This window comes from Anopheles aquasalis, chromosome 3 (assembly GCF_943734665.1).
Source record: "Anopheles aquasalis chromosome 3, idAnoAquaMG_Q_19, whole genome shotgun sequence".
Taxonomy (NCBI): domain Eukaryota; kingdom Metazoa; phylum Arthropoda; class Insecta; order Diptera; family Culicidae; genus Anopheles; species Anopheles aquasalis.
The window spans coordinates 62,459,581-62,485,082 of record NC_064878.1 but is presented as its reverse complement, the minus strand read 5'-3'; the positions used below and the strand labels follow the sequence as shown (position 1 = coordinate 62,485,082).

The window sequence follows — 25,502 nt, the reverse complement described above, 5'->3', positions numbered from 1 at the left end:
GGTCTACTATCTGTCCGGTCACTGATCGCATCCAAACCGGCACACACTCGGGCGCGTGCCCAAGAAATTGGGTTGCTCGGAGTCAAATGCGTGTTTTGAGGTTATGAGATGAATATGCTAATGTTGCTAGGCACCGGCTGCGGGGAGAGTGTGCCCCACCCCGCCGTGGATGTCCTTGAGCTAGTAGTGACCGGTGCTTTCCCGAATCTGGAAGAATCCTCATTTCCAGGGTCAATGCAGCCCACGATGGCCCTTGCCCTTTCTGGCGTATAAAGATGTCGCACGGGTTGTGTTTTGGAACCATCTGCAACCAAATTTCAAGATGCAGCGATGGACAGACCCACACACCGTGCTTGTTACTGCCCGGAGCTGGAACTAGGCAACCGTGTCTCAGATCGACGGCCACAAACCATTAAAGCGCGTGATAAGCGTTCGATCAGCATACTAATGTGTGCTACTAACGAATGGAGATGACCGTCTCGTCCGTTTTATGAGGACCTAAGGGACCTGAAGCAACACCTCGGCAATCAGTGCTATCGAAGCGGGGCCATCAGATGCTCTTTCCAGCAATTGTTGACGGTGGTTCCGATCGCTCAATGTCTACTGTGGATCATCTATGGATCAGCGTGTAAAAAAGAAACATTTAAGCAACTCTGTGTCCTCGGTTCGCTCGAGTCTAGAAGTCACGCTGGACGGTGTGTATCGAAGTGGACGCTCGAACTCGCTCGGATTGTTCAACCTCCAACCATTGTGACGGTCACACATCTAGTTACCACTGGATAGAACGGCGAACGATTCTACTTCACACCGCCTACTGCACTCTTCTCCGCAACGCCACATTCCTACCACGGAACGACATCGTCCGGCGGGGGCATTCCAATCACAACCGAACCGATGTGTGCAATCTGCTTCTGGTGGAACACTCATTTGCACAATCAATTCACACATTGTATGGTCGAAGGATGGAATCCCGCCCTGCGGTGGCCCTCGTATTGCGAATAAACGTTTATGCAACTTCGAACGGACACGTCATTTGACGCTATATCAACTGGATGAGGGCTATGCCGTGGCCGTCAGAAGAGCGGTCCGGATTCAAAACGGTAACACAACTTCCCCCCACTGACATAATCACAAGGTGAAGAAGAGATGGTTTCAAATGAATAAATCACCGCGCCGAACGGCCGGCTGGTGAAATGGTTGCGGCTAATTAGTCGGTCGGTCGGTCACTGCGCAGATAAGCCACCATTGCCACTAAGCACCCTCCCATTTGAAAGATGCAACTAAAAAAACAGAAAGCTCGAGGACCTCGGCGAGTCTTCGAGGTAAGCGCACAGTGGGGTGCCAGCAGTATAGCAGCTGGCTAGCGAGGATTCAAAACTCGTTTCTCGTGCTTCTTCGATCGCGAAGAGTGTGGCGTCGGAGCGAGGGCTGCGAAAAAAGTTTTTACTCCTAAAAGTTTAAAAATAGCCCTCAGTTCACGAGATCGCGATCTTTGAACTGACCCACTGTGCGCTGGGCAACGGTTTTGTGGTTTCTTCAGAGGATCAGCTAGACAGGACCGCTGGTATCATCTGCGCCCGGCCCACAAAACATGTTTTGTAGCGTAAATCCCCTTCTCGATGTGTGTCTCTAACTCTTTCTATCATTTTTTTTGGTTTCAAATGATGGGGGAACCCAATTTTTAACCCCAATATCGCTCCGCTTAAAACAAACTAGCTCTGAACAGGTTGTTGGTCGTCCGAATGCAAGCTAGAAGTATGTTGGAGTGATCACTCACGATCGCGGACGATCGCAATCACTCAGAGTCGCTGAACAGCTACTACTACTTGCTACCTTAATATGCAGCCACGGAACGTGCAGCATGAATGCATCGCAATCGTTGAATTGCGTTTGCTTTGCAGTGTGCCACTCATGTGCCGCCACCGGAGAGTCTCTGGCCTCTCTCTCTCTCTACTAAATTGCCTCTCACAGCGTTGACTACTATTTGCCAATTCTCTTTACCATTCGCGTGTTCTCAACGATTACTCAAACACTGGGCTATCCATTTCCCTCCATTTTCCCGCACAAAGCGCCAACAGTTCGGGGCCCGAGAACCAGAATGGAGTGGCCGTTTTGCAGCAAACCACCGGGCCGAAGTGGCTCACTCAAGTCGCTCGAACCCAAGGCCGCCACGGGCACGGCGTCACTCGGAGAGACACGCGTAAGCGACGAACGGATTCGGCTCGCGCTCGATCGCGTTGATCGTCGATCGTCGAGCGCGGTTGCTCGCAAACAATTTTTCGCGGCATTCGTACATCGTATCGACAGCGGATAAGGCGGAATTAAGCTGTGAACTCCGTGGAGTGTGTTTGGATCTTGTTTCGTTCGCTTAAAGGTTGTGCGGTAGTGTTGCTGCTGCTGCTGTTGGTGTTGTTACTGTTGCTGATTTTACTACTTCTTCTAAGCAAATACGATGCTGCTGTGCCCGTCGAGCGTGTGTAGCGTGAGTTGTGCGCTAATGGCAACCGCCAGCACTAAGTGGATTAACAAACATGTGATTTTGGCCTTTTTCTCTCTGTCTGTTCTCTCTGCTTACCGTGTAGATCGTGATTGGCGAGCTGGTTAATGTAACTGAGCAACAGCTTCACCGGATACCAGAAATGTCAGCGGCCACGGTGGACGATGCTGGTGCCAATACAACCGATCTGATGGTCAAGAAGTTTTGTGAGTTTTGTGCGGTGCTCTTGAAGCTCTCGGTGGGCAGCTGTTGCTGATGATGACTGATTTCTTCCTCTCCGCAGTTCGTGGCGCTGGTGTTTCTGCTGTATGTGGTGCAAATTGTTAGATTCCTGACGCTGCCGCTGCGCGAACGGCTCGAGCAGCGCGACGAGGTGCAGCGCCTGAAGCGCATCTGCATGATCATCGTCAAGGCCGTCCTGTCCGGGACGGCCAGCTGATGCTTCCAACAAAAGGCATGCTGTTTCGGATTAGTGGCTGGTTCAGTACCTATGAAGTGACGGTGGCACCGATTGGCACCGATTTTGTGGCCGTAGTTTTTTTTTGCAACCTTGCAAGCGCATCCCATACACATAACTCCAGTGCCATGCCCCCGATGCGCTGATGTTTCATCCTTTCACAATGCTATGGTCGCCACGATGTTGCGGTGTTGGTGGTGGTGGTGGTGGTGATGCAATTTCGATGCTCATCGGACCTGAACTATCAACTGGTGCGGTACGTGACACGCTTGCGCTGGCTACTGGCGCTGGGTTGTTGCGGGCGTGTTAACGGTTGAACGTAACGTTTTGAACGATTTTTTTGTTTTCGAACTTTCCACCTTCTACCATTGTGGAAGCGATTGTACAACCCACGTTGCACGTGCTGGGGATTGGAAAGTGACACTTTTTATGATGGATTAGGCTTAAGCTGCTACCGGCTGGCACCAATTTGCTAGTTCGCTCCGACGGTCATTTGATTATTGGTTTTTTTATTGGCGCCATTGGCGAAAACATCACGCGGTGGCACTACATCGACTGTGGAATCCTTTTGGACCACCCCTTCCGCTTGATTCTATTAACGATCGAAGGTGGACGATCGAAAGGTCGACATCGACATCGAAGGATCTCCTTTTCCAGGTCGCCCCGACTAAAAGCGGCTACCAAGGTGAGTCAGATCGGTGTTAGGATCGATGGGCAGTTCGTAATGAATCCAAAAAGCTGGTAAAACTGCTTTCATATTAACGACCCGTCCACGGCACGATCGTGCAGTGGAGGCCTGACAACTCTCGCTACAAACGCTACGGTAGAGTGCCTCGAATACCACGAAACACGCACGCGTTCGCACGTTAGACATACCAACTATTATGAAACCCGAAGCGTCAGTTGCCGAATCGTGGTGTGGTGTGCGGCTGGTCGAAGAATCCACCACACATCGTTGGGTTGCAGCTAATTCCGAGCAAATAAACCATCAGCCAAAACAGTCACCGCTAGCTATCGGACGAACGAACCGTGGACTTTGTGGCAAGCTCTGCAAGCTCGATCTCGATCTCATATTTCTCATGCGAACGTTAGGCAGTGCTAGTGTATCGTGTCACTGGTGCTGTTGTTGCTGCGTTGCTGCTACTGCACGCACTAACCGGTTCTTGCGACACGGAACTGGGGCTGAAGAGTGTGACTAGATCGGCTAGCATACCTGCTCCGCTACCATACTTTGTTGCACCGGATGGCATTGAATAATGGTCCGCATCAAAAGACAAAATGAAATACACAACGAGGAGAGGAGTGGTATAGGATCAAAGGCCTTTAGCCTTGAGACATAATAATGGGCCACTGGGCCCGTGGAGCAAAAGAACAACAAGAACAATCGTTTGTAGCAGGAAGTGCGGCGAATGCTTTGAGTCGCCTAAGGGGACTCCACTGATGACGTCAAGAAACCGGCTTTATCCGGCGAGAAGAGCGATGCAAATGATGGGATTTTATGTTTCTGTAAAAAGATGTAAAATGCAAAACGAAGTAGTTTAAATAATGTTAATGTGTAGAAATATAGAAACTATCTAACCAAGTGGTAAACGAAAAGATTGTGGTGTAATGAGAACGTTAAACACCTAGTCAACCCACGCGGATATTTTCGATACAAAATCGGGCATTTTTGTATGCGGTTTGCTCGCCAGGACGCGATTTTAGATTGTTTTGCAGAACCCGTTACAGAACTTGTTCAAGGTTCTAAATCCATAAAGCGCTGGAGTAGTGCGCTTTAAATTTCACGTAAAATCGAATCGAAATTCATTTGTGATGCAGATGAGGAACGAAGGATGGAATAAGCAAAGATGAAACTGCGTCAAACAGAAACAGTGCGTGACTCTTTCACCAGTTAGCAATAGTGGCAACATTCTACGTCAAACCTGGTGTTTGTGAGTGTGATATAGAGATTTAAAAATGGGCATAAAAGAATCAATTTGGCGGCGACAATCTTTCGCAGAGAACAGTGATTAATTCAAAACAGCATCCATAGCTATCAGGACAATTTCATCAGAATATCAATTTAAGTGATATCACGGAAAGAAAAATAGGGATATGTGATAAGGTTGAGCCTCAGATTAGTTGTTAATACTCAATCTCCCATCTCTTGAAGGTGGTCGAGCATAATGTGCAAAGCTCTCTTATACCTAGACTCAACGATACAGAAATCCAACTGTCTATCAAAAGGACTAATATGATTTTAAATAAATGAGAGTTTTATTTTACTTTGCTGCCACGAGTTGGTTTTTACAAACACAAACAAAACAAACAATTGACTAACCGGCACCACCGGTCAATCTACTGCAATCTGCTGGCATGCTGTCACTGGCAAAGCATCATCCATAAAGATAAATTAAGGGACGAGCGGCAAATTGTCGTATCGCACGCGACCCGCCGGCCGCGGGTTCGGCTACCAGACAGCATGGCAGCTGTAAATGCGACCACCTATCACCGTCAACAACCGGCAATCAGTGGCAGTAATTGACTGCAATATTGGTTAGCACCGATAGTCCACCCGGTTCGGCTCGGTCCAGTTTCCGGTTCGATGAGCAATCAATACGTCACCAAAATCACGATTGTGTAGGAGTGTGTTCGGGGCCTGGTACTTCAACGGGAGGCTTATCATCGATTCCGTTCGCTGCTTCTGATCGACTCGTAATGATTACAGCAGCGGTTCGTTATCAGATAGCACAGCAGCGAGAGCACAACAGCGGCACCGATGTTGGTGACAAATGGGCGGTCAGTAGCTTGCCAACGGCTCGTCCGGAGTGTTGGTTCCGCTGACTGCGTCTGTTGTTATTTCCGGGGTCTTTGAATGGAAGGTTCGTGGCTCGATGGATCGGCACGGTTCGTCCTGACAGCGCTGTTCATCGTGGTATCGTGTACGTTCGGACGCCGGTCACGGTGCAGTGCCGAGGGAGTGTTCCCGGAGCCGGATCCCTCCGATTGCGATCTGCTCGGTTGCGGTGGCCCGTACGAGTGTTACGGGAATGGCTGGCTCAACTTTCTACCCCGAGTGCCCGGTGGTCCCTACAATATACCAGCCCTAAGTACGTTCTCTGTTTCCGGTAATGGCGGAGGAGCTGCTGCTGCTGCTCGACAGATCGAGTGTTTACTCGGCACGGCCAACAACTATCTACCCTGGCTAACGGAGGAAGGCCGGTTGACGGTTAGCCCGGGCCGTCACGCGCTCGATCTGTCCCATCTCCGACTCACCGATGCGGGGCTGCAAGTACTCGTCGAAAGTCTCGGATTGGCCGTACCACTTGAAGTTAGTATTGGAATCGAAGAATGTGTAGTGTTCGACCGGAGACGGGAGTCAAAATATGGTTTCTAGTGGCTGGCGTCATTCCCTTGGTAAGGGTGTTGCCAGCGGAAACACTCGCATCAACAGAGCGTTGATTCGTCGATAAGAAGATGATAAGAGCGCCTCGCAGGCACCTGGAACCGTGGCGGCGCGAGTGAAATTCGTCCCGGTAACCTTGGAAACGTACCGTGATATCGAAGTGTGCCAAAAATGGCCACCGAGCGCGCGCGCGCGCGCCCTACGCCGTATCGCCGGGCTTCGATGTGTCTTAAAATGTGATCAAATGATAGCGTGGCTTAATGCAGAAGCCCAATGCCCAAGACATGAGAACAGGGCCTGGCAGCTCGTGGAAATGCTGCTTCCAGACGGCTCGAGAGTGTCGTTATCGTTCGGAAAACAATGTCGCATTGCTCCGTGGAGTACCGCGGGGCAAGTGTAGCGATGACTTGTTGAATAGTGTCGCTGCGTGATTCGCGTGTCTTCGAGTGAATGGTTCTACACCAAACACATGCGTGTGCGCTCGGCCCTTTCTGTTCCAAAACACTTCACAGTCACCGGAATCAGCCACTCGAGAAGAAGCATTTTTCATTCTTTTCAGCTAGCCACGGTTAGCGTGTGAGAGAGCGAGCGAGGAGCGCAAAATGTAGCGCTGGATCAACGAACGAGCTATTATCGGATATTCGAAGTCCCAGCGCGGGATTTGCTGCAAACCAGCTGATAAACGAACCAGTGTGTGCCTTGATAATTTATCTACGGAAATGGAGGAACATTCGGAGCTTAGTTAGTGATACGATGACGCCTTCATTTGCTAATCAGGCCGATAATCTAGGTGGTTTAGTGTTATCACAGTGAACCAAAGCTCCAGTAGATCTGTCGTAGTCTGCTTGTTAGTGATTTCAAATTTCTTATCACGGACTGTGCACCGTCATAAGCGTGTCTGCTGGATCAACCGTTACTGTGTTTGGATGTTTGTTGATACGTCAACACGCTGGGGGCTTAAGAAGCTTCAAACTATATCCTAAACAAGCGTTAATCACCTCGGTATCCGGTTATAATGAAAGAGGGGTTTCTTCTACTTTCAGGGCGTACAGCACTTGTCTTTGGCGCACAATGCATTACTCCACGTACCGACGACAACACTAAACAGCATGCCCAATCTACGGCTTCTATCGCTTCGTGCAAACACCTTAACCGAACTGTCTGCAGAATCTAGTAAGCATTTACCATCACTCGTTTAATGGAACACTGTCTTATGCCAGCAATCATTACTATTTGCAGTCACTTACACCAAACTACCACCATTGGCGGGATTGCGCGTGCTGGATTTACAGAACTGTAGCCTGCGAGCGTTGACACATGATTTCTTCGAGGACACTCCCAATCTACAGTACCTTTTTCTGGCCGGCAATAGCTTCCGAATGCTTCCGATGGAGCTGTTTCTACCGCTCCGAGGGCTTCTTCATCTCGATCTCTCCAACATGGACACGAGCCGGCAGGGTGAGGAGCGTATCGAGAATCCGTTTATGAAACTGATTGCGGGCCTCGATCTACACCATAGTGTGTTTACGCCGCTTTCGAATCTAGTGTTCCTGGATCTGTCCAATACACGGCTCGAGTTTCAAGCATTCATCGCCCTTCGTTCGATTCAGCGACGGGTACGGTACGTGAGTTACTGTAACATCGGGCTGCCAGCGATCGTCGATTACCTTTTCGTTGCTCGCTCGATCGAGATGCTTGACATTTCGTACAATGTCGGTATGGCGCAGAGCCTTCACAAGGGGAGCTTTACGTTGCTGCGAAACAGTCTGGAGGTGCTGTACTTTAAGGACTCGATGGTACAGCAGCTAACCTGGTTAGCGCCGCTCGGTAAGCTAAGGGTGTTGAACCTTCGTGGTAACATCATACGAGAGTTGCGCCGTGATAGCTTCACCAACTTGACCCGGCTGGAGCGGCTTGATCTGAGCTACAACTACATTTCGGCCTGGAACCAGCAGATCCTTACGAACACGGGAGCACTGCGCAGCGTGAATCTGCGCAACAATAGCATCGTTATCCTGACGACGGACATGCTGTACGATTTCTCGCGCCTCCAGAACATGGGACTCGGTGGGAATACGATCCAGTGTTCGTGCAACTATTTGAAATTCCTCCGCAACATTATGCACAACCAGAGCGACACACCACCGGGCGCGTATGCCATTTCGGCGGAGCCACTGTACGCCGATAAGTATCAGGGTGGCTCGGGACCGTTGGTTTCGTTGCAACACGTCCAGCTGTTCGATTACGATGAGTCGGAGTACTACTGCATGAACTTTACCAGTAACCAGAAGCTCGATCCGATGGAGCTTTCCGATTGCGTGCTGTCCGATGAGGAGTTGATCGATATCGATCTACCGGAGACGACGACCGGTAACACGTCAGAGGGGGACACGCTCGTGTACATCTTCGTCAGCATAGCGGCCACATTCGTGGTGGTGACGGCGATCGGTCTGTTTTACTATTGGTTCCACATCAAATACTTCTTTACGATCCTCAAAAACTCGACCATACTGAGCTTCTTCAACGATAACGAGAAGCTGTATCTCGATAGGAATGGGTTGCTGAAGGACTCGGACTACCATTACGATGTGTTTGTGAGCTACAGCAACGATGATCGCAAGTGGGTGCTTGATCATTTGTTGCCAAATATGGAGGGTGTGAGCCAGGTGAATCTGTGTCTGCACGAGCGTGATTTTGAGGTGTGACTTTCAGGAACGAATGGAGCGCAGGGGAGCGTCTAATGAGCCCGCTGTGTTTTTTTTTCTCCGTAGGTTGGCTATGGTATTCTCGAGAACATTATATCGTGCATGGATCGATCGCGCTGCCTGATGCTGATCGTTTCCGAGAGCTTCCTGCTTAGCCACTGGTGTCAGTTTGAAATGCATCTAGCGCAGCATCGGTTTGTTTAGCATTCATCCTTCTATTCAGATGGTCCAAAGGATTAAACAATTCATTTCCCTCCGTTATTAGATTGCTGGAAACGCGCCGCGAAGAGCTGATACTGGTGCTGCTGCAGGACATTCCACGGCGCAAGTGTCCGAAAACGTTGAGCTACTTGCTGAAAACCAAAACCTATATCAAGTGGCCAACAGGATCGGTGCACGAGCAGGCCCTGTTCTGGAAGCGGCTCCATAAGGCGCTCTCGACGTCCAAATGTTGACGATCGTGATCGGTGGCGCGAGAAGCAGCAGCAGCGCGCTTGGTGTGGCTCGATCGGCGATCAGCGCGACCGTGCATACCAGTTGGGCGATTTTTTCCACCCCATTCGGGCTGCTATCTCTTACAAATTCGAGCAGATGGATTTAGGATTTAGGATTCCGCGGGAATCGTATGTTATTTTTCTTATTAGGAACTGTGTATTATATACCATTAATTATTAAATATCTCCCAAAAAAGGTGTCTTGCGCTTATCTATCTATCTTCTATATATATAAAAATCAAACTCTTACTTTCTAACGCACATCACTTGAGAACGGATGGACCGATTTCACTGTGGAAGGTTTATACGGCGAGAAATTTGGAGTAAATTCTGTCCATTAATGGCAAATTGGAACTCAATTTTGACCGGATTTCCACTTCACAGCCTACTTGACTCGATATTGTTTCAAAACATTGGATGGCAACCTTTCAGCTCCACTGCCCGCTACGTTGAATTCGATATTGTTGCTCTACCGATCACCTTTGCCTACCTGTGGTAATTTCTACAGTGATCACAAAATTCGTTTTTAAATTTTTACTTCCATCAGACCATAGAGGTTTGAGCAAAACAACGATGATTCGTCAAGCAATTGAAGTTTGGTAATTATTTTGATACGAATAAAAACTACGGCGAGTACATCTAGAACTATTTGTGGTAAAATGAAAATTATCTGATTTTAGTTGAGTCATTTCATAGACAGAAAAAATGCCTTCAATCAGAAGCTCAAGTAAAGTAGTGCGGTAGCAATGCAATCAAGATCAGATTTTTCATCAAAACTTTTCCCTGAATGCTGATCCTTTCAACAACATTGTGTAACATTTTTGGATCAATCGAAGCAAAACTGACCAAGTTATACAATTTTGAAAATCCGCGCTTCATACAAGGCTCCATGCAGCACTTCAAAAATCTGCCAAAAATCGAAAAAATGGAAAATCCACAAAAACTCGACGGGACTACCTGGATAGAGTTATAATCTTTCCAACGAGTATCGATTTGTATTTTTCTGATAACCCATCACGCAGCTATGAGCCATCAAAAAAGAACCGATGTTTTCAGAATCAAAAGACTTGCCCTTCTAAGCGACGAACCCCGTTTGATAAAAGTGTGATCAATTTTTCAACTTCAAAAATCTGCCAAAAGTCGAAAAATAGGAAATTAAACAAAAACTCGACGGGAGTACCTGGATAAACTTATAATCTTTCAAACGAATATCGATTTTCTATATTTCTGATGACCTGTCACATAGCTACGATGGGCACCGTAAAAAAGTATCTTTTAGCAGACGCACCTCCATAAATTGGATGCCATGGATGATGTTTTTATTAAATCTTCCCCAAAATAGAATTAAATATTCTTCAAAAGTTGTGGTTTAATAGGTCAATCACTTGAGAGAAGTATGTTAAATGGTTTCTTCACAAAAAAAAGGACAAAAATGATCCTCTTTTTGGCCAGAAATTACCAAAGCCCTTCCGAAGCCGAAGCGAAGCCAGCAATTCCTTGTTCAATCATTTTTTGTATCGCTCCGATAGTGATTAATAGCACTCTTCTGTCTATTTTCTAACTTTGCTGCTGTGAGCTGTTGTATCATGTTTCGGTTTTGGAACTGTGTCATACACGTGTCGCTTGAAGGTTTCCAGAACGATGAACCCAAAAACGGGTTTTAGGCGGACCCATTCGGCAGATTATCGGTGCTGAAACGCTATTTTAAATTGGATGATGACCACAAACGCACAGACACAGACACACGCACACCGGGCTGTTATGCTTCTAAGAGAGGGATTTCTTTATTCAAGAAACACAATAATATCCAGACAAATAAATACGTCTTCCAGGCAGCTTTACGTCTTGGCGAGGTGGTACAGTTGATGAAGTCGTTGAACGTCGAGAATGGGTTGCATAAAGGTGTGAATTCTCGGTAGAAGTCCACAGATACTGAAGACTCGGATCACAGTGCAGTGCGACGGGGATAGCGAAATAGTTCCCTTTTCCGAAACGGTTGCTGCTTCGCACAGCTTATCCGTGATGACCGTGATGGTGGTGATGGTGTCCGTATCCACCGTATCCACCGTATCCACCTCCATATCCACCATATCCACCATATCCACCGAAACCGCCTCCATATCCTCCGAAGCCACCCCCGTATCCTCCGAAGCCACCTCCGTATCCCCCAAAGCCACCCCCGTATCCTCCGTAACCGCCACCATGGTGCGCCGTCTCGGCAACGGCCATATCGTCACTATCGTCCGCCTCAGCTGCCTGGACGAGCAGTACCGTCGGGTTTTCCGGTGTCTCAACCGCCGGCGACAGCTCGCCAGCTGGCATGGCCCAAGCCACGGCCATCAGGCAGCAAACTACGGCAACAAACTAAGAGAAAGAGAGCAAATCAGAGCAATAATAGTTTAGCGCACTTCTTCTTCCTCCTGCGACACTTCCGGTCACTCCCAATTCCGGGCGATTACACACCTTTAACATGTTGAAACACTTTCGGCTTCTATTAGCACCACTTGACCATAAACAAACACACTGGCTGACTGTCTTGAGGAGCGTTGAAATGAAACTGTTGCCAAAAGTGATCCCCCGAAGTCGTATTTATACTGAGGGCGACGCGATCTAGCGATCATCGCGACCAAAACAACCGAAAAATCCCCGCATCTTGAGGCCTCCAAAGCCCAGACCGGTGCGACAACAAACAAACAGGAACAGGCTAGTGGGTTTTTCCTTCTTTTTTTCGTGCTCCTCAACTTCTCAACTCCTCTGACCGCTCCCTCGTTTCTTAGCGTTTTATGTTTCTTTCGCATCTGCACAGTGTAGCGTCCGGGAGATAGCGGAAGAGTTGTGGGACCTTCGCTTCGATCGGTGATCGGAGGGGGAGAGGGATGGTTCACCTCGCAGCGTAGCGTTGGGAATGGGTTGATGATAAATCGTCTTCAGCGCCTTCCGCTGGGCGTCGCCTTGCGAGGGGGGGTTCCAGTTAGGGCAGACGAGGTTTTGCTGTTAGAATTTAATTTGTTTTCTTCAAATTGCTACACGCTGATACGGACATGTGGTCGCGATCGATGGTGACATGCGAACCCAGTGACAATATTTGCGTATTAAAGTTGACGTAATGACCGATGGAGCCCACATTTGATGATTAATTGACTTGTCTCGCTGCTGCCTGGGGCTAATAGAGAATAGATCCTATTGTCACGGTACACGGTACTTTATTTTTGCTTTCTAGAAGACGACATACGCGTACGCATATTACGAAGCATAACACCTGGCATACAGGAGAGGCTGTGATCGCAATCACGCGCACGGTGGATAAGAAGCTCATTAAATGACCCACCATTGTCATTGGATGAGTGTGCAAAACGCGTTCTCGAACATGTGGTACGGATGCACGTTCGAAGTTGTAGGTCAACGGAGTAAGAGTTCAATTACCTCTTGTATGATGCTGCCCACGATTTGATATCAGTCGTTCGTGTCGCCCATTTTGTTGAAAAAACGTAGGAGCTTAACATTTGCTTTAGGTGCCTAGCAACCGTCGCTCAGTACAGTTGACACTGGACTTTCTACCATCGAAAGTTACGATTAGGGATTCCGGTTGCAAAAAGTGGTGAAACCGAACCGCCAGTGCGTGGGAAGCAGGATCCTCACATAAGAGAGCCGGCTCATGGCTAGCCAGTTAATTTGACATTTGGGTCTAAATCATGGCTTTACGCAATCTTATCGTTATCGTTTTCGCAGCAGACGACCACGTGGAGCACATTGGCGGTCCGATTGCCGGCTAAACGCTGCGAAACCCACGCCGAAAAGGATGAATCATCCTGGTCGTGAGCTATGAGGCTGCAGCAGAATCGCCGTCCACGTCACGCGCAACTTAATAATCAAAACAAACAAAGCCGCAACCGCCTTGCTCGAACCGGTTCGGCAGCATCTCGAGCCGCTCGCCGAATGGTGGCGATTTGTGGCTGGTAGCGGCGTTTCCATTCATCTGAACACACGAGTCGGGTTCGTCGCTGTTTAGTTCCGTCGGCTGTTGAAGTCGTTCGTTCGTTCGTTTGTTCGTTCGCTCGCTCAGTTGAATTAATTTATTTTCAATTCCAAAAGCCCGGAACCGGAATTTTATTTGCGGTTGCGATCCTCACGTGAGGAAGCGAAGCAGGATTTGTTTACTCTTTGCTGTAGCTGCAGCTTTGGAGGCTAATTTTATCTTTGGGATTTACCGCGCATTTATAGCAGCTCGTCGGTGCTCGACAGACCGATCGAAATGTAAGAACAGATCCAGCGGCGTTTAAAAACACGCAACGTGGTGTAATTCAAACGGACGAAAGTGCTGCCATCGTATGGAGAGCCATCAAGAGGGCGATCTTCTCTCTGTTCTGGCCCTAGCAACCGCGTTAGCAACGGCGTAGGCTACCAGAAGATGCTGAGCTGCGCTACGCCACGCTGCGAAGATAATGATCGTGCCACCAGCCGTGCGCTGCGCAACGTACGACGTTTGCCCTCCAAGAACCGTGTTTCGGTGTCAGTGGCGGAGAGATCTGCTATCGCGGTACGCCCCCCCCCCCCCCCCCCGCTTCTCGATTTGATTTGATTGTTTTCTATGTTATGTCCTCCCTCCGGACTCCCCAACATTCTTCCCTGCCAGCAGCAGCCAACAGTAGCAGCTTCTTCCCGCGTGCTAAAAGCGATGCGAAGAGGATGATGCGAACCGAAACGGATTCGCGGCGAGCGTTGAAGGGATTTTAGAATGAATAAACGAATAACGTGTGCCACTCGTGCCACACCACGATAGCTTGTCGGTGGGCTGGGGCGATGAGTTGTTTTTAATTTGTTTGCCCAAACAAAGCGCTGCCAGGGGCCAGTCGACATCCGCGTATCTACCTTGCTTAAGAGCAAGGTCGGTCGGTGGAAACGTTGACTGGAAATGTGTTAGAACCGATCATTAGACCGTCGATTCCGAGGCTGGACTCTAATCTGTTCTGTCGGGCTGTTGCTGATGATGTTGATTGAAAAATAATAATAATCCACCATGTCGGTCGCTATTGCGCACCAACAGAACAACGCGTTGCCTTAATGCGGTTTCCGATCGAAATTATGTTCGCAATCGAGAGCGATTGGCCTGTTGGGTGGATAAGATCCTCGCCTATCCTTTATCGCAAATTAAACTGTGACGAAGATGAGATTCCAAATCATGGTACGCGCCCCACAAGAGCACTCGTCGTTTTGATTGTCGACACCATTGGCCACACTTGGTTGCTCTCCCCAACAATCCCTCTTCTTGCCGGGCTTTTTGTTGCGGGATCTCGCTCCTTTTCGGAGGGACTTCTTCAGCAGCTCCACTTCACTTCGGTTCCCAAGTGTCCGTTTTTGGGCGCCTGGAAGGTGCGCGCAATATATAAAACCATCGGAGCGTGGCCATCGGGCAGTAGTTTGATTGAAGGTGTTGGACCTTGGAAACAGACATTCAGGACAGAAGCATTCCGCTATGGGCCACAAGGTAGGGCGAGCGTTCTGTGTCCGAATTCGATATCCGATCGATCGATTGATAACCCGCGATTAATGGCCACGTGCCCCCGTTTACTAGGTGCTGTTGGTTGTCTTCAGCGTCGTGGTTTGGTTGGCGCTGGCCGTACAAACCTCGCCGATGCCGGTCGCAAACGATGAAAGTAGACTGACCGCTGGAGACGAGAGCGATCTGGAAGGCGCGGAAAGTGCTCACCACGGTTACGGTGACTTCGGGGGAGGATTCGGTGGTGGTGGTTTCGGGCACGGATTTGGCTTCCAAAAGTTCGCCCGATTCGGTGGCTTTGGCCACCCGCACGGCTTCGGAGGGGGTGGATTCGGTCATGGGTTCGTGGGTGGCCACGGAGGCGGCGGATTCATTATCGGCGGTGGCTTCATCAAGGGCGGCGGATTCTATGGCAAGCGGCGATGATGATGTTGGCGACGAAAGAATGAATGAAGAGGGATGCGAAATAAAGACGAAGTTCGAAGCGTTGGATCAGCGGTGATGAGCGGATACTTTATTCGAGAAGCGTCTAAAACCGGTTCGTTTTGTGGTCCATTCACCGAGCGGACGGACCATCCTCGACCTGGAGCTGGAAGCGAACTCTTCTATACGCGACTGCGACCGCGATGGTGGCACGTCACGTCCCTACGCGAAAATTGAAACGCTTGAGGGCCATTCTAATGCACCTTCATTTATCATCTCTACACCCTAACGGCATCCTCTACCGCTGGCGAACTAACGAACGCGAGAGCTTCTTTGGGGCACCTGATAGCAACTTACGGTCTAACGTTAGGCTCTCGGTGAGAATGCAGCGCAATCTTCGACCGAAGGCAAGCAAGAAAATAATCGAATGCAAATTACAAGTTGCCAACGGTAAGAACGCGCGCAGTTAAACTCATCCTCACGGTTCTGGTTCTGGCCGGAATGGCTTCAAATTGAAATTTATTTCGCGCTAATCAAACGCCAGATGACGAAGGTGGTAGTATAGTTATTGGCCAGCGCGTTACGGGCGGTGACGTGACATGTTCGGTGCGCTGGGACCTACAAGTACTAGAGCATAATCATTACCGCATAAATCATCCTATTAAAATCTGTCAGGCAGTGTGTAACCTCTGTAGAAGAAGAAAAAAATGCAAAGATCGCACACGCTCGATCGCAGTCCAAGCGACGATCATTTGCTAGCAACATTGTACGCAAGCGGACAAGATCACTGTTTGTGCGGTTGCGATGCGATCGAACGTGTTTGAACGATGCCTTTCGGTTGCTGTAAATCACGAGAGAGAACGACGATAATGGAAGGATTGTTTAGTTTAGGTAGAAGGCTGGAGCGCTCCAGGGGGGCGGGACTAAACACTTAAAATGATCATTCTGTTTTCATATCCTGCTTAGAGCGCAATTTGTACGACTCGATGCTGAAATACACATCAAAGCTAGAGAGCGCACGTGTTTGTTTTCAGGCCATAGCTTTCACAATTAAAAAGGTAACGTATAAAAGGAGGTAGTACATAAAATAATAAACTTTTAGCTTACATCTCTTTGGCACATTGTGTTTGAGTATATTGATTAAAGTATGTCCATTAACTTCAGGCAAAACAGGAAAAATCTATTCGCAAATAAAAGGTAATCAAAGGAACTTCTTTTAAATCTGTGACTACTATGATTGTAGCACAAATACACATTATTACATAAAACGAATTCTTCTGCAATTTCCTCGTCTCGATCAATATCTAATCGAGATGTCGCGCTCTCAGTCGCGCGGCCGACTGTGATGATTCCTGTGATGAGCCTCCGACCTCATCGGCCAGATGATGGTTTGTGTATCAGCTTGATCGTATGTGCGAACCTTTTGTACGTGCGAGCCCGGTGCGGGAGGATGTCTGTGGCTCTTGGCTGCCTGCGAAGAAGGCCGTTCTCGAGTTCCCCTTTTGCTACAATTTTCTCTTTTGCCTCGTGGATTTTTTAAACTTTTTTTCAATTTTGTGTATTTCATTTCCCGTATCTTCTATGAAAATGAAGAGCAGGTCCAAAAGGCCGCTGAACTGCTCAAAGGTAAGGTTTTTGAGGGTAAGCGCATCCATGCGCTGCATCTGTGTTCGGCGCTGCTGCCAAACTATAAGACGTCCGTCTACGTTTCGCCGCTCGAGCTCATCGTCACGGAGGAAAAAGTGTACGATCAGTTTAAGCAGTTTGCCTGGCTGGTAGAGGCTGGTTCCTTCTCCATAGGGAGGGAAGAACTACGCTGGTTAAGTATTAGCCGGAGCTTACTTCAGCCGAGCCTGGTTTGGGTTAATTTCGTTCGCTGTTCTTCTTCCCTGTTTACATGTTCGTTTAGCGATCTCTAAGCCCTATACGATCCATGAAGTATATGTGTGTGTTGCTAGGGACGAATAGTTAGTAATGCGCGCTCTTTTCCGCCCTTGCGATCCCGGCCTGCCGGTGGTCGCAATCTGTTTCAGCACAGAGCCTTACAGCTCACAGAACCTTACATTGAAACCGCTCGAGCGGAATGGAGTAACGAGGGGAACGCGAGGAATCTAAATATAGAACGCCGTGGGTCACTAGGTTTTCAACAAAGTTTGGCGTCCTGTTCTTCGCAAGCGGCCCTCCGGTTTAAGCCGGTTTTTCCCATTTAATGCTGCAAATGCAATCGTAATTTAAAATGATCAAATCAGAGATATTTTGTTATTTTAAAAAAGAAATGCTTTTTCCGAGTCTCGATCTTAGGCCGGGCATGGTAAAATTTGGCAAATTCTTCAAGCATTTAGAAAAGCTCGCAATAACAAACTCTGATGGTCCCGTTTGTTCAACGCCATATCGTCAACAAGACGTCACAAGTTCGATTCTCATACACGGTCACCTTATCCATTTTATCTTTCTTGTAACCACTTCTCCAACTCTTCGTTTAGTGTGCCCCCGCATTCGGGACGCTGCGTGTGAGAAGTGGTGGGTGGTGTCCCTTCTCCCCTCAGTTTGGTCGGTCACCCCTCCCCGAAGACTTTTGACGGATGGGGAAGAGAAGGAACGACGGCCAAACGCCGCGCGAGCGCGCACAGCAGCGACTTTTTTCTTTTCGCGCGCCACTAAACGCGGTGTTTAGTCAGTGCAAAACAGTGATAAAGTCGACTTTTAACACTGGATTTTGTATTGCCGCACAAAATGTCGCGTGGCAAAATGCATTGCGTCCGCGCACCCGTTCCACCCTTCGCCTGTAAAAATCGCGCAACTATGCTACTTGGGTTTTCTATCACTTAAAACGATTCCTCGCCTCGATCAATATCTACTCGCGCACGCCGAAGTGCGGGCCATGAAGCCCAACAACATCATTGTTAACCACCGCAATCTCTCAAGATCGCTGACATTATCAAAGCAAATTCGCTGTAACGAGCAATGGGCAGTGATGTAACAATGAAGTATATCATGCTCATGATCTATTGTGGATTCACCCATTCAACAGCGGCATCTAGCTACTGCAAGAACCGCCTACCGTTTGCTCTGTGCCCACTTTGTCAGCACCACCAACAGCAGCAGCAGAAGCAGAAGCAACGAGATCACTATCAGCTAGCGCCATGACGGCATGGCGATGCATTCATTAACAAAAAGGGAGTTAACCCATCTACAGCAACATAATGTTATCGGAGGGCGTCATCAACACGGCATCAAGAAGTGGGCAGTCAGAAATCCGTTGATAGCACGTACCATTTGATTCGGATAGTGTTCTGCGCTCGGGAAGGAGATAACTCATTGCTATGTTTTATGTACAAAACGCGCTGTTCCTTTTATTGGGATTCCTTCAACGAAATAACACCGGATCGGTTGCGTCAGGGCAGTGAGTCGGGGTCCGTGTCCGGCGCTGTCATGGGGCACCATTTACCATCCGCTCGATCCCCAGCCACCGGAGCTACCTCCCGAGGACCAGCCACCTCCGTAGCTGCCACCTCCGTAGCCAGCGCTTCCACCGGATGACCAGCCCTTGCTGAGGCCACCTCCGGACGACCAGCCACCTCCATGGCCAGCGTTTCCACCGTATCCTCCGCCAAGACTGGAGGACGAAGACCACCCCTTGCTGATACCGCTGCCACCCGACGACCAACCTCCTCCGTGACCACCTCCATAGCCGCCTCCATAGCTGCCACCTCCATAGCTGCCACCTCCATAGCCACCTCCGAGCCCACCGGAAGACCAGCCCTTGCTCAGACCGCCTCCTGAGGACCAGCCGCCTCCATGACCACCCGATGACCATCCACTGCCCAGGCTACGTCCACCACCGCTGCTCCATCCCGAGCTCAGACCTCCTCCGTGGCCTCCACCATAGCTGCCACCTCCCCCGCTGCTCCATCCTCCATGCCCACCACCCCCATAGCCGCCACCGCCGCCGCTGGACCATCCCTTGGAGATACCACCACCGTATCCTCCGCCGCCGCTGCTCCAGCCGCCATGACCGCCACCACCACCGCCCGAGGTGACGATGATGATCTTCTTGCCACCACCACCACCACCGCTCCAGCCGCCACCACCACCACCGCCGCTCTTCCAGCCACTCCAGCCGGACTCGGCGCCCTCCAGGTCAGCCGTTGCGAGGACCACGGCCACCAGGCAGCTCAGAACGATCGAACGCTAAAGGAAGATGGAGGAGACGAAAGGGCAAACCGAATTAGGCTCCGTACCATAATGCTCATCTGGTGTGTGATGGTGGTTCGTTTATCTTCGTTCGAGGATTTGCTATTAACGTTGAAAGGGTTTCGAAAGATCTGAGTTTGATCTTTGTCTTCATAAATTCAACGTGGCATAATTTTATGAGACAAAGAATCGTCTTGATGCTGGGAAAAGGTAGCTGATCTACAGCCTGATGTCGTCACTGCATAGAATAGCGTATCCTTGGAAGGCAATCGTTGGATAGCTCGGCCAGTTGATTGCACTATGTAGACTAATGAATGTCCATAAACTTTGTTCCACCGCCACTAAGTACACAGCCACCTTACTACTAAACCACACACCTTGATCATCTTCTTGGCGCAGGACATACGGATCCGGAACCAAGAGCAACACAAACAAACGAGACGGAGACTGGTACGGAGGAGGATGCACGGTCTAGGATGCTGCTGTTACTCGGATGAACCACCCAAGTACACTATACTACTAGCTGGGGCTGACGATCGCTTTTATACCAATGAACTGCACTGCACGCCGTTGTTGGTGCGTTGAGCGGGGTCGGATCGAGCCGATCACGGGCCTATACCTCCCCTCCACCCTCGGGGAGGGAAGCCATCTTTCGTGAGATCAAATAGACGCACCGTGGACTTGTGGCCCATTCACTTTGCCTAGGTACCGCGCCTCAGCACCTCGAATGCTTCGTGATCCGATGATCTTCCCGACGACGGCACCTCGAGAGGCTCCCCCGCTCTGCCCGGTGGTCGGTACCTCGGTTCAGTGCTCGTTCAATTACTAAAACCCCCCGGACGAGACGAGTACAGGTTGACCCTCGCTCGCTTGCGCACAGTAACCTCATCTTTCGCGAGGATCGTTCGGTGATCAGAGACCCCAAAACAGATGGTCAGCTTCATCCTTCCGTCCCACCGGACAGCGGGACAACGGGAGGCGTGCTTTACCGGCTCAGATTGGTGCCGATCAAGGAAGGAAGAGGAGACGATCGACAAATGTCGAACTGATCCATCAGCTTGCAAACAGATTGCTCGACGTGATTTTGGACACACCAAGAGGGATCCACGATCAGGTGGAGTGCGGTTGCGGAGCGGCAAGTAAACAGAGAACCACCGTAAAGGCAGCTCATGATGATGGCATAAGCGACGCGATCTGCTCTGTTGTAATACAACGATCTCCATTGTACACAAACTGCATTGTACTTCCTAATTCGAACGAACGTCGCTTCAACGCTTTATGATTCATCCGGCCTGTGCTGGTGGAGGTTGTTCTACTCTGATTTTACCCGAAGCTCTAATTGCCTTGACTGCTCGATGACGCTTCCGTGTTCTGGCGCTGGTCAGGTGGGCGTTGAGTTGTTGGCAAAACCAACACCAGCCACCGAACCCCGAAATCATCCAGCGCACAAGCAATCGCAAGCGAAAGATAATTGCTGGGGCATAATTTCGTTGATACGCGGTCGCGCGATTCAACCGGACCCCCAATCTGGCTGTGCTGTGTGGTCTTGCGAGAAGGCAAAGCGCGTTTCTTGCGTTTTCTGCTCCGTCACTTCACATTGCGCACCAGGAGCCAGAAGCCAGGGCTCCCACCGCGGGGCCAATTGACTTAATTATAGGTCTGGCTTGCGTCTGACCGGACTCCGGGGTGGACGCAGAAACATTTACGCCCCAAAATCGTGCTCAGGATCTGTGCTGGCGATGGAGGATCGATCGATCGATCGGTCGATTGGTCGGTCGATCGGTGCGCACCTGCTCGCAGTGGATCGCCGCCACCGTGTCTGGTTCGAGCTGGTTAGAACAAGCGCAGAGCGTCCATGAAAAAGATCGTGATCTGTTTTGTAAATTCTAATCACCAACCAGCGACCCGTGATTGGGAACGGGAGCGCTGCTAATTTGTAATCTGCGCGGCTTTTCTTAGGACATCCAGTTGAAGTTTGTGGAGCAGTAGCCTCTGGAAACGGATTGCATAATCCCTTTTGGCCACATCGCGTGAAAGGCACTTGCGGAAAGCGTTCCTAACGCCGGTGAGTTTACTTAACCACTCCACCCGGCAGGGAAAGAGTGAGTTCGGGTGCCGAAAATGCCGCCAAACGCCATTATTGTCACGTGATGGCACTTTGAGGCCGGATTGTGCTGCGCTGCGAAACTGTACATTAATCTAATGTCACCCACCCTGCATGTGTGCGCCCCAAATGGAAGGCGCACTCGAGACGCGACACAATCGAATTGTGCCGTCGCAAAGAATCTCTGCCCATCAACCCATCTCGGTGCTCATCATCTTGCTGTTGAGCAGCAGCAGCAGCAGCCGGGGCTTATGATGGATCCTTTGTTCTCTAATGGCCTGCCGTGCGGTGCGCGCTCAAGGCACTTGCACTGCGTTTTTAAAGGGGGGGAGCCGGCCGGTAAAGGGTCGGCAATCGGAGATTGTGTTCCATCCGTCCATCCGTCCATGTGTGTTGGATGTTTTTTGGTCACCATCATCACCACCGGTGGTGGACCATTCAGCGCCCGCGACCAGGAGTGATTGTGTATTTTAAGGTTAATTATGATTCGTAGCATTTTTCACGCTGCTTACCATCAGAGGTTGGCACTGGCGGTGGCGCTGGTGGCGTTAAGATGCAGATTTGATTCGCTTCGCGGCTCGGTCGGCGGTATGATATCATCGTCTCATCAAGATGGACTGGCCCACCTGTGGCGGCCTGTGAAGGGCTGGCCGTTTTCCATCGAGCAGAAATGCCTTTTTTTCTGTTGCCACCGATCAGCGCGCGACCATCGGCGATGACCGTGAAGTGTTGTGTTCTGACATACAATGTGCAGAAGTGTGCGCAGTGTTCGTTTGCTCTCGGATCGTTGCTGGTTGGCCGAGCGGCGCTTCGTAATGTGGAAAAACCATCCCCCGATAAGCGATCGTTCGTGGTTCGAGGGTGTGCGAGGGAAGATGTAAGAATTTGTAAAAGTGTCAAGATAGATGGATCAACCAGCCGGTCGAGGAGGAGGAGGTCATTATGACGGATGAGCATCGATGAATATTCAACGGACACGGACCACATCGAATTGTTTTCGGCTTGAATTGACGCCTAGTACGAGCGAGTACCGGTTTGTACTATTCTAATCAGCATGCGGGGTACTTACCGGTTCCAAGTACTTACTCATTGATACCGGACCTATCGCGGTGGTGCTTTATCGGCCGGTTAAGACGGAGAGCAGAGCATGACTAGTGGTGCTAGAACGGTGAACGCATAGTTTTAGTCTAATTATAAGGAGATTACCATCATGAGTGCATCATCATCATTAGTCATTCCATTGAATATAGCAGTGATGCATGTGATTGTCATGTAGTCGTCCAGATTTCAATTGACTCTTCTTAAATCAACTCTCTTGCCTTGCCTAAAGCAAGAAAATACATAAATTATCAGATATGACTTGGGAGAAAGATAAACAGCTTGAGTCATTTGAATCATTCTCGTTGAATGATTCACACCAAAAACTTCAAAAAATTTTGAACAGAAGCTAATGAAATGGAAAACACAAAATAAAAATTAGTGAACATGCACTGGTTTGTTAATTAGAAAAAAAAACCGAATTGCGCAGTCATGTAACATCAACTATTAAGCGCTTCGTGTGCCAACACATGATAAGCGTAAACGAAGTTCTCAGCAAACAATTCAAATCCTTTCCAAACCATGAATCGTACTAGCGTAGCGTTCGCATTCATAGTACAGCCCTACGCATATAATGATGATGGATGATGGACCTATACCTTTTTGTTACAAATCCGTCGCGATAGCAATCCTGAACGCTAGATTCTCGCTCATAAATCAATGCTCGCAGATTGAATACTGACCTAACAAAGGCTGCGAAACCGCACCGAGCGAACTCCTGTGCCTGTGCTTCTCATCGGCAGGCGCGTAATCTTGCTGTTACGATCCGCGTGACCTTCGACTTCGGTGGCGACCAGAAGACGCTCCGAACGGCCCGAAACCGTTCCAGTAATTATTCTCTCGAGTTCCTGGTTCCGGGAGCAATCCGTACTGTTCGATTTGGAGTGGAGTGGAGTCACGCGTCGAGTCCCCTCCACCACCATAGCTGGAACTTCTGCTGCAAAGAAAAGAATCTCATCTCAGGCAAGTGCTCGTTCGTCAGCGAGTTCGTCGGGGGTCTTCCGGGGGACTGTTATTAAACAAAACGCATGCTCGTCAACCAACCCACCCGCCGCCGTGGCTCGAGTGACACGAAGTAATGAGAATGAAGTGGAACTGTGGGTAAGCCGCTGGTTTAAGCGGCACGCCAACACGTCACGAGTTGGGGATTCACCGGAACGATGGGATGGGGACAACGAAAACCTGATGCGAGCAAACGATGGGAGGGCTGAATCAACAGTCGGCAATTAATCACAAGAAGCACAAGAGCACAAGTGTTTATCTCTTCACAATTGCCCGTGGTCCCGTGAAAAGGCCGTTTCCTGCACTCCCCGCCATTGGACCCCTTTTGCCAACTTTGCGGCCGTCAGTCAAATTTTGCATTCGAAAAACGAACGCAATAGGCACTAATGAGGTCCGGCGACGCTGATGATGATCATGATCGCAGTTCAGTGAATCTGCACTCGGCGGCCGCATGTAGCGTGACCCTCGCGCGGCACCTAGCTGAAGGTAAACGGATCATAAAATGTAAAACGAACCACCAGGGGATCGCCTTTTCCTTTCATTCCAATTTCGGACTTAATTCAATCCACTAGACTGACTGACTGACTGGCAGTTTAGCTGGGAGCCCCGGGGAGGTGCTCTGATGGTTGGAATAAATCATGAAAATGCAATCATCTGCCTGCCTTACGAGTTGATCGGTGGAGCTGAGTTGATGGAGCCGTACCACAGCGAACGCTGAATCGAATCCGGTAGCAAACCCAATTCCCTCTCTTAATCGTTTCCAAAAACCTCGCTCCACAGACTACCGGAAATGTTAGGCAGCTTTAATGGATGGAATCTAAAGAATGGTTCGCACAGTGTCAGAACCACGCCTGTAACGTTCCCTTCCCCTGTAGAGGTGTTAACATCCGATCCGATCACTACCGGATGATCTGGCGCCGATCACAAAGCGATTGTGCGGGCCTAATTCATCGATGACGATACCTAAGCGGTACCCTGGAGCGGTTATGATGCATTCGGTTGAAGGGAGACCCTTTTAACTGGCACTGGGCCACGGAATCATCCGGCTGGCCTGCACCAAATTGATTATGATCATCAAGATGACGGGCGTTAATTGTGCCCGGCGGGGCACTAGTGTGATGGTAGCTCAAATAGAAACGCTAAAGGCGCTACCATCGCCTACCATGAGGTCACGTGTTGCCACTATGAATCCCGGGCACACCGGGCACCGTAATAGTGCGAACACGTCATACACGCCGTAGCCGTAGCCTTTCACGCGGATTCATGCAATTCACCGTACGATCGTACTCTCCCACGAGAACGCGCTATATGTCAACCGTGGAAATCCGAACCAGCGGTAGTAACAGCGGAAACGGAAAATGATGCAAGCGCGCTGGCAAACGCATGAGAAACTGTAGATCAGCTGCAGCGAGTTCAGAGAGATAAACAGAATGGGCTCGTGAGTTTAAAGGCGAGGCGACACTTTTAGGGAGCTTTTGAGGGTCCGTTTGCTGATCGACTGCACTTTAGGTGCCTCTGTGGCATTGAGCACGACGATTGTTCCGTTGGCTACAGAGACGGAAAGTCCATCTTGCATCCACTAATTGATGAAGAAAGATAAAAGATAAATCGATTGATGCGCTTGATCTAGACGCTGATCTTGCGAT

General features: G+C 49.6%; 4 protein-coding genes across 4 annotated transcripts; 2 read left to right on the top strand and 2 right to left on the bottom strand.

Moving 5' to 3' along the window:
- The first annotated feature begins 5,753 nt into the window (after positions 1-5,753).
- Positions 5,754-9,736, top strand: LOC126578791 (toll-like receptor 13). Its single transcript, XM_050241702.1, has 5 exons — positions 5,754-6,264; positions 7,383-7,512; positions 7,579-9,038; positions 9,111-9,238; positions 9,310-9,736. Exons 1-5 carry the CDS (start codon positions 5,809-5,811, stop codon positions 9,497-9,499), a joined length of 2,364 nt encoding a protein of 787 aa, XP_050097659.1. The 5' UTR covers positions 5,754-5,808; the 3' UTR covers positions 9,500-9,736.
- A 1,364-nt stretch (positions 9,737-11,100) lies between these two features.
- Positions 11,101-12,085, bottom strand: LOC126578810 (uncharacterized). The gene is made up of 2 exons (XM_050241732.1): positions 12,002-12,085; positions 11,101-11,902 (listed from the first exon to the last, which is right to left on the bottom strand). Exons 1-2 carry the CDS (start codon positions 12,008-12,010, stop codon positions 11,552-11,554), a joined length of 360 nt encoding a protein of 119 aa, XP_050097689.1. The 5' UTR covers positions 12,011-12,085; the 3' UTR covers positions 11,101-11,551.
- Positions 12,086-15,011: 2,926 nt separating this feature from the next.
- LOC126576863 (keratin-associated protein 19-2-like) lies at positions 15,012-15,461 on the top strand. The gene is made up of 2 exons (XM_050238165.1): positions 15,012-15,023; positions 15,111-15,461. Exons 1-2 carry the CDS (start codon positions 15,012-15,014, stop codon positions 15,459-15,461), a joined length of 363 nt encoding a protein of 120 aa, XP_050094122.1.
- Positions 15,462-18,790: 3,329 nt separating this feature from the next.
- On the bottom strand, positions 18,791-20,163 carry LOC126578805 (loricrin-like). Its single transcript, XM_050241726.1, has 2 exons — positions 20,030-20,163; positions 18,791-19,649 (listed from the first exon to the last, which is right to left on the bottom strand). Exons 1-2 carry the CDS (start codon positions 20,054-20,056, stop codon positions 18,903-18,905), a joined length of 774 nt encoding a protein of 257 aa, XP_050097683.1. The 5' UTR covers positions 20,057-20,163; the 3' UTR covers positions 18,791-18,902.
- Between the last annotated feature and the right edge of the window lie 5,339 nt (positions 20,164-25,502).

Bases quoted from the DNA above. Each gene is read 5' to 3' on its own strand.
- LOC126578791 (XM_050241702.1), top strand. From the start codon at position 5,809: ATGGAAGGTTCGTGGCTCGATGGATCGGCACGGTTCGTCCTGACAGCG. The intron at 6,265-7,382 runs GTTAGTATTGGA...TTCTACTTTCAG, and splicing joins GATTGGCCGTACCACTTGAA to GGCGTACAGCACTTGTCTTT. The intron at 9,039-9,110 runs GTGTGACTTTCA...TTTTCTCCGTAG, and splicing joins TGCACGAGCGTGATTTTGAG to GTTGGCTATGGTATTCTCGA.
- LOC126578805 (XM_050241726.1), bottom strand. From the start codon at position 20,056: ATGTCCTGCGCCAAGAAGATGATCAAG. The intron at 19,650-20,029 runs GTGTGTGGTTTA...ATCTTCCTTTAG, and splicing joins GCGCCAAGAAGATGATCAAG to CGTTCGATCGTTCTGAGCTG.